This window comes from Camellia sinensis, chromosome 10 (assembly GCF_055761805.1).
Source record: "Camellia sinensis isolate YWXY chromosome 10, ASM5576180v1, whole genome shotgun sequence".
Taxonomy (NCBI): Eukaryota; Viridiplantae; Streptophyta; class Magnoliopsida; order Ericales; family Theaceae; genus Camellia; species Camellia sinensis.
In genome coordinates, this window is record NC_138970.1 from 47,194,418 (window position 1) to 47,202,711 (window position 8,294).

Consider the following 8,294-nt stretch of genomic DNA (forward strand, 5'->3'; position numbering starts at 1 on the left):
ATTTTTAGTGGGATGAATCATTGTTGTTTCTAAAAATATGCCACTAGTGTAGTGCCACTAAAGTATGTTTTGTTGTAGTTTTGTGACACTTGTTCATTGAAATGTCACTAGAGCCTTTTATGTTTATCATTTTGTGGCATTTTTAAAAAACGTGCCACTAAATATCATTTTTTGTGACATTTTTTAAAAATATGCCACCAGTGTAGTGCCACTAAAGTATGTTTTTGTTGTAGTGGACAGGGAACAAGAGAAAGACATGGAAGAAGCTCGGGAGCTCCTGAAACTGATCAAAGGTCAACTCAAGGAGGGTAAGAAACCATTGGTCTTCTAGACATTGCGGCTAGCATCATAGGGTTTTGGGTTGGAGTCACTGACGAAGCAGTGGGTATAGAGCTTTTGACAAAAGAGAAATTTCCCACTTCACGCAATTGGGTTGACGAGTATGCCAACTGCAATGTTATCAAATAAAGTCTGCCTGGCAGGGATCCCCTACTAGCCTTTTCAGCCTTCGTTTGGCATGGTTTTTGATTTTTTTTTTTTGATTATTTTAATCACAGAAAAGTAAAATAGGTTTTTTAATTCAATAAGACAAAATATCACCTTCAAATCATAATCATTTTATTTTTTTTCTCACAAAAGTTAAAAAAGTCAAAAAATCCTATCTCAAACGAGATTTTTTAACTCCAAACTAAAATAATAAAAAAGTCTAAAAAACAACTCACATCCCAAACAAACTCTCGGTATTCACCTCGAAATAACAAAGCATCGTGCACGAAAAAGTACACATAAAAGTGTACATTGGTTCGCACATCGATTTTTCTATACACTTTCTTTTCTCTTTAATTTATTGATGTTGTTGCCTTTGCTGCTCGTAGTGTGAAATTGCCAGGAAAATAAAACTCTACATCATCAAATTGCGGAAACAGTTTTCTTTTATGTATTTATGTTTAGAAAAATGAGTAGGAGCACTAATTAGTGTCATCACTAGTAATGTGGCAGTAGGTTCGACCCATTGTTACAATGCTGTTGTGTCTATTTTTTTTTATTATTAAAAAAATAAATGCTACATCATTAGTGGTTACTTTTTAGAGCACCACTTTTAGTAGTCTCTGGCATTGCCCTTAAACTTTTTTCAACAATGATACATCCCACTAATTTGGGAGTACTAATGGACCACTAATGAGGTGGAAATTCAAAAAAAAAAAAAAAATTTAAGGTCAAAACATCACATCAATCAGTGGGACCCACTCTCTAGAACTCCTTTAGCACTCCCAATTTAGAGCTCCCAAACATTTTTCAATTTTTTTTTTGCTTTTACGGCTGATGAGATCAACTAACGTCATTAATATTATTTTTGGTTAGAAATAATCATAAATCATAGATAAATTCAAAGTGAAGGTGGATGCCTAGAGATTACTCAATCATTAAGTGAATGATCTTATCGCCTAAAACTCATCAAAAAAAATTTAAATTTTCTTATTAGTGAATGTCTCAATTTTTCAAACTAATAAGATATGAATATTCAAACCTAATACTCAATTTTTCAAACCTAATAAGATATTCATATCCAATAAAAAGACAAAAAGACAGGGAACATGTTCCTCCACCCTTGCCGTGTTAAGTTCGGATATGAATATTTGTTGTTAAGTTCAGATATGAATATAATCTCAAAAAGATATCTACAAACCAAGAAAAGGAAAAATATACTAATTGAGAGAATTTAGCCAAACCAAAATCACAAGTGTTATTCAAATACAGAGTGTTTGATCATTAATTCCCATTTAGTCTTAAAAATAAAATTATCATCATTCATAGGAAAACCGCATAAATACAGAACTCATATATAGCAAGAAAAAGGAAACTACTGTATGTAGAGATACGAAAATAAATTCTTCAATTTTGTAGATCAGTTCTTGTGAAAATCTGAGTCCTTGACTATGGTCACAGGGCAAGCTGCATTTGTCAACACATAGTTTGACACACTTCCCAATATTATCCTGTTTGATCATCATCATCATCATCATCATCAACATCAACAACCCAAATCAAACAAACCCATCAATATATGTGTAACAGAGAGAGAGAGAGAGAGAGAGTACCTTTGGATGGTGCCAAGTCCTCTGCTTCCCATGACCAAAGAGTCCAGCTTCAGATCTTCAACAGCTTCACAAAGCTTCTCTCTAGCATCACCCCAGTACAGTTTTGTAACAACGTTTACCTACAATCATATTCAATTCAATTCAATTTAAAATCATATATATTTATATATATAATTATGTTTTATAAACATAAAATTTATATAAAAAATAAATCAAGAACAATTTGAAATTATAGGGATAACAATTTGGTCCAGTGGTTCTACACACTCCTTCCACACAAGATGTCTAGGTTCGAAACTTGAGGGCACAACTTTCTTCGGATAACTACACTATCTTCCTGTCGCAAAACCCTAACCCTTGTGCAATGGGTGTAGAGCACACGGTTACCCTGACAGAGAATTCCTTCTTATGAGTTGGGTTAAATCTAGCTGTCAATCACCTTGTGCAATGGGTGTAGAGTACGCAGTTACCCCGATAGAGAGTCCCTTCCTATGAGTTGGATTAAATCTAGCTGTCAACCAGTTATACGAAGGCCAGGCCTGCAGAAGCTATGATGCCCCCACAAAGCTTCCTTTTTTTTCGTTCAAATAAAAAAAAATTTCTATTCCAAAATTCTATACAAAAATCATATTTATTTACATACATGTACATTTATGAGGGTCTATTTCCCATTTTTCAATTGGTAGGAAAGGAAGGATATGATTTTAAGTGGGTGTTTGGACACATACAAAAATGCCAATTTTATTTATAAAAAAAAATAAAAAAGTTTACAAATTATTAAATTATTTTTCATGATTTTAAAAAGTCAAAAATTATATCAACTCTTTCACTTGCAAAAAAAATATTTTTTTAACAATTTTCAAAACACTTTCTTTTGGAAAAATATTTTATTTACTATCAAAATTATTGAATAAACAATACATTATTGACATGAGTATGAGCCCCCACACTATCTGGCCTCATTCCATATGTATAATGTGTAATTTTTAAATAGTTTTGTTGATTAGTATTCTTTTCTCTTTAAAAAGTTAAAAAATATAAAAGAATAAATTCTAAAAACCCACTAAAAATATCAACCGACATGCGAAATACAGGCCAATTCATATACATAAACTAGTGAAAAAGAAAATTGTTTTTCACAATACGTATCAATTTAAAGTTAATCAATAATGCTAAATTTTATGAAAGAAATATAAGATGATTACAACTTACAAGTCATCTTCTAACTTTTAACCTATTTTAAATCATATCATCTCTCATATTTTATACGTTGTTTTTAAAAAAATAGTTAAAAAAAAATAAAAAAAACCAGCTTTTAACTATTTTTTCAAAACAATTCATAATTAAAAATATAAAGAAGATTTTTCCTCTTTGATTATTTTGTGGTATTTATTATATGTGTAATTCAATAAGTAAAAAATTTCATATAACTTTTTCTGATATTTCTTGCCTAGCATTACTCATAGTTACTCATAGTTGATTCATAAATTTCTTTTTGGCAGATGATGATTATAGAAAAAAGATTCATGAAATATATAGGTTGATACTTATTATTATTATTATTATACCGTGATCAATTTAAATTCAATTAAAATTGATACCACAATTTAAAACCTTAGGCAAGTGAGGATTATTTATTTATTTATTATAAATTAGTGAGGAAAGAACCTCTTTCTGTCTAGAAGCAGTGTCGAGCATGTCAAGAACTTCCATGTCAGTTTTGACTTGGTATTTGTTCATAATCTCTGGTTCACGAAACTCCGACAATGGAATCAAAGCTAACAAACACAAAAACAAAAACCCAGATCAGTTTTCAATCAAATCATATCAGAGATTCAGATCGAGCAAAAATCGATATAAAAATGACGATGAAAGAGTGAGTGAAAAAGTACTTACGAGAACCAGACTTAGACCAGAGAAGGGTTCGAGACTCGTCGAGAGAGTGAGTGCTGATGTGTACGATGTAGAGAGTATCACCTTTGTCAGCCAAGTTATCAATCGCCCATTGCATAGCCATCTTGCTGCTCTTCGAGAAATCCATCGCCACCCCTACTTTCTTGTCTTTCCCCATTTTCTCTCTCTACTTTCTTCTTGAACTAATTCCTGACCCTTTTATCAGAGGAACAGAATCAAGCTTTGCTTTTGCGTGTGAATTGTTGAAACTAAAAATAAATAAATAAATGGTTTAGAAAAAGAGAGAAACAAAAACAGAATCTGTTGATGAGATTGGGTTTTGTGTTTGCTTTGGAATGGTGTTTTGATGCTTGTAAGCTTTAACTCTGTTTTTTGCCTCTATTTATAGAAAAAGTTGAACCAGCTAAGCGACCCGGTTTCTGATCTGGATCTGGATCTGGATCGGGTTCGGAATCGGGATCGGATTTTGAATTTAATTATAGAAAATTTTGAATTAAAAGAAAAGCGTGTAGAAAATTAATGAAGACTAATGAATGTTGTTCCCTCGTGTTCATGTTATAGTTCCATGATCTCATTATCAAAAAATTTATAACAATAATAAATTGCACGGCACACTGAATTTGTATCGAAAATAAAATTATTTGTACTTATTAATAAAAGCATAGCAATTAATTATAGCAACAATGATTCATCCCCCCTTTTTCCCTCACCCCCTTTGACCCCATCTCTTTCTCATTGGTTACCTTTTCTTTTTCTTTTTCTTTTTTTTCCTGCTCCTCCAATCACCACCTGCCACGTGGCAAAGGGGGGTGAGGGGGTGATCCCCCAAAAGGAGGTCCCAAGCAAAAGGAGGTCCCAAGCATTATTCTATTAGGGGTCACCCCCTTACCCCCCTTTGCCACGTGGCGGGTGGTGATTGGAGGAGCAGGAAAAAAAAGAAAAACAAAAAGAAAAAGTAACCAATAAGAGAGAGAGGGGGTCAAAGGGGGTGGGGAGAAAAGGGGGGATGAATCATTGTTGTTAATTATATTAAGGTCTCGTTTGAGAATTAATTATTTTAGTAATTTTTTTTTTTACTTTGTATGAAAAAACGTATAGAAAAATAAAAAAAAAAATAATATGACAATTTATGGTGACTTTTTAATTTATTTTTTTGACTATTTTAACTACAAACTAAACATAAATTGTGAGGATATATTTTCTGAGTACCAACACGTGGCCAAGGTGACGCCGACGTGTCAGTCGAGGTGCCACGTGTCCTAGTCGTGATGCCGAGGTTATCTCGGCTAGGCCGAGGTTACCTCCGAAGATATCGGAATCCGAGATAAGCAAATAAGGCACAAGAGTCCTAGAATGAGGAAGGACTTCAGCATGGATAAGGATAACACTCTTAGGGAGTTTATCTTTATCCACTGGAGAGTCCAAGATAAGCACTAAGCTAAAGTCCATTAGAGCAAGGCTTCTATTGGGACTAGGATTGAATTAGCTATAAAAGCGAGGCACCCCCGAAGAGTCGAAAGGAGGTACGCAATTTATATTCTAAATAGTGAGTTAAACACTATTGATTATCTTTGAGATAACTGACTTGATCGTCGGAGTGCACCCGGGTGGATGAAGCACCGCCGGAATCTTTTCTTTCTGTTGCAGGTCATTCAGGTGCTATCTATTCTGTCAGTGTTCTCCAATTGAATATTAAGTTGGTAGTGTGGTCGAAAATTGACACCTACAATTTGGCGCCGTCTGTGGGAAAGAAATGAGAATAGATGGCTAGTGACAGACAGAATGATAAGGTTGGGGACGAAACCCCTGCTGGGAACGGTAAGCACATTGATCCTAATATGGAGGAAGATGGTCGCAACGAGGAGACTCAGAACCAGAATCACGGCAAGAAAGACGCCGGCCAGGATGGCGACGTGCCAAAGAAACCAGATCGAAGCGGGTACTACAACGAGGACGACCTCCAGGTATGGAAGGATAGATGCTTGTGGAGGGACGAAGAGGTGAAAGAGATGGCGAACAAATTGGCAGACCTGCAATCGGTCGTCAATTTTATGATGCAAAATAACGTCATGCAGCCACCATTTTCGCTGCAGGACACGTCGATTCCAGCGGCCAATGCCCAGAAGGAGGGGGAGAAATCAATCCCAGTAGCCCCCCAATACACCAGGAGCGAAAAACACTCTCACTGGCCTTCAAAGGAGGTCAGAAGAGGAGAGTCGATGAGGAAAGAGTCACGAAGGACACATCACACCAAGGAGGCAGACTCCAAAGAACATCGGCATGTTCAAAGGCAGGCACTGTGTTTCGACACGACTAATGGAGAAAGGTCGAAAAGGGCTCACAACGAAGCTGAAAGTAGTGCACCAAAAAGATTGAAATCAGAAGATAGCTGAGCTCCTGGGTGGACCAAAGAAGACTTGAGAGATTACCTCAAGAGGAAACAACAAAATGCTGATGCCGAGGTAACCTCCCCTGATAATCCGAGAACATCATTCTCAGTGGAGTTAGACAAATTTAAGGCTCCAAAGAGATTCAGTATGCCAAGGTTCCAAATATAGGTTGGTAAGTCAGACCCTAACTTTCACGTTGGATTATACCTGAACTCAATGGCATTGTATAGTGGGAACGAACCGCTGCTCTGCAAGGTGTTCCCCTCATCCTTCGGGGAGATTGCATCAGATTGGTTTCACAGACTGCCAAAGGGAAATGTGAAGCCCTGGGAAGGCCTAGCCGAGATGTTTGTGGTCAGGTTCGTGACAAACAAGCTACAGCCATTAAAGGTGGACGCATTGATGGCTCTCAGAATCAGTAAGGATGAAGGCCTTAGGGCCTATGCAAAAAAGTACTATGAGGTGTTCAACCGAATACCCGAGTGTAACCAAGAGGTTGCGGTCGTGTCTTTCAAGAACGGCCTAAAAGATTACTGTCCTCTACAAAAGTCTTTGGCAAAGACATTGACAAAAAGCATGGAAGAGCTCATGGCCAAAATCGAGAAGTATGCCAGACCGGAGGAAGACACGTCAGGAACTAAGGAGACAAAGCAAGAGAAAGGTAACGGCTCGCCAAAGTGAGACCGTGGTAACAACGGATCCAACAAAGAGATAGGACTGAGGGCTACACAGCCAGTCACAATTGTGTTCTGAATCCCAATTCACAAAGTCCTAGACAAAATCCGATCCCAGCCCTATTTCAAAGCACCAGCTAGGGTGCCAGGAGAATTTATGGGAAGAAGCCTTGGAAAGCATTGTGCTTACCATAACGAAGATGGGCATATGACTCAGGGTTGCAGAGCCCTGAATACACACCTGGAAGACCTGGTAAGGCAAGGCCATCTGAGGGACCTTGTAGAGGAGGCCAGGAGAAGGGAAGAACAGACAAGATTGCCTTAGGCACCAGCAGCTCCACCTCCCCCAACACAGCAACCTCAGGCAGGAGGACCTCGGGTAATTAATGTAATCCACTCGAAGGTCAACAAAAACGAAATTAGGGGAGAGACTTAGAAGGTAAAGCACTTGCAGCATGTGTACCAGGTCGGGGAGAAGAGACATCGGACAGAGGAGTGCTAGGGACCAGTAGTGTCCTTTACTAAAGCCGACCTTGAGATGGTGCAGCACCCGCACAACGATACCTTGGTAGTATCCCTCCAGGTTGGGGAGTGCCAAGTGAAGCGCATCTTAATTGACCAAGGCAGCTCTTGTGATATCATGTACGTCAAGTTTACAAGGAACTTGGCCTTCACCCAGACGATATGGAGTAATCCAACGGCCCAATGGTCGGGTTCAATGGAACGCCGACGTGGCCACTAAGAACAACGAGCTTGGAGGTGCAGGCAGGTACCAGGAAGATAAAGACAGAGTTCACCATAATCGACACACCCTCCCTATATAATGCAATCCTGGAAAGACCATGGCTGCACGCAATGAGAGTTGTTCCCTCAACATTGCATCAACTACTGCGGTTTTTAATAGAGCATGGGATAGAGGAAGTCAGAGGAGATCAGCTGTAGACAAAGAATTGCTCCATGGCAGCAACGAAATCTACCTGCAGCATATGAGAACCAGAGAGGGCAGAGATTGAAGACGAAGACGTAGAAGTCCTAGAGGATGTCAGCAAGGAGCTAGCTGAAAAAAGTGAAGGAGCACTGAAGAAAATCCTCATCCAGGAGGGGGATGAAGAACGCTTCTTCCTTCTCGGCTCGGGCTTAGCCGAAGAAGAGAAAAAAGAGTTGGAGGCTTTTTTGAGAGCAAACATTGAGGTGTTTGCTTGGAAGCCTTACGAAAT

General features: G+C 38.0%; 1 protein-coding gene across 1 annotated transcript; it reads right to left on the reverse strand.

The window, feature by feature from the left end:
* Positions 1–1,744: 1,744 nt before the first annotated feature.
* LOC145801090 (universal stress protein PHOS32-like) lies at positions 1,745–4,365 on the reverse strand. The gene is made up of 4 exons (XM_082891328.1): positions 3,996–4,365; positions 3,768–3,877; positions 2,100–2,218; positions 1,745–1,997 (listed from the first exon to the last, which is right to left on the reverse strand). The coding sequence occupies exons 1-4, from the start codon at positions 4,168–4,170 to the stop codon at positions 1,907–1,909; spliced, it is 495 nt and encodes a 164-aa protein (XP_082747454.1). The 5' UTR covers positions 4,171–4,365; the 3' UTR covers positions 1,745–1,906.
* Positions 4,366–8,294: the final 3,929 nt, after the last annotated feature.

Bases quoted from the DNA above. Each gene is read 5' to 3' on its own strand.
- LOC145801090 (XM_082891328.1), bottom strand. From the start codon at position 4,170: ATGGGGAAAGACAAGAAAGTAGGGGTGGCGATGGATTTCTCGAAGAGC. The intron at 2,219-3,767 runs GTTCTTTCCTCA...ATATGATTGTAG, and splicing joins CTGCTTCTAGACAGAAAGAG to GTAAACGTTGTTACAAAACT. The intron at 1,998-2,099 runs GTACTCTCTCTC...ATGATCAAACAG, and splicing joins GGACTTGGCACCATCCAAAG to GATAATATTGGGAAGTGTGT.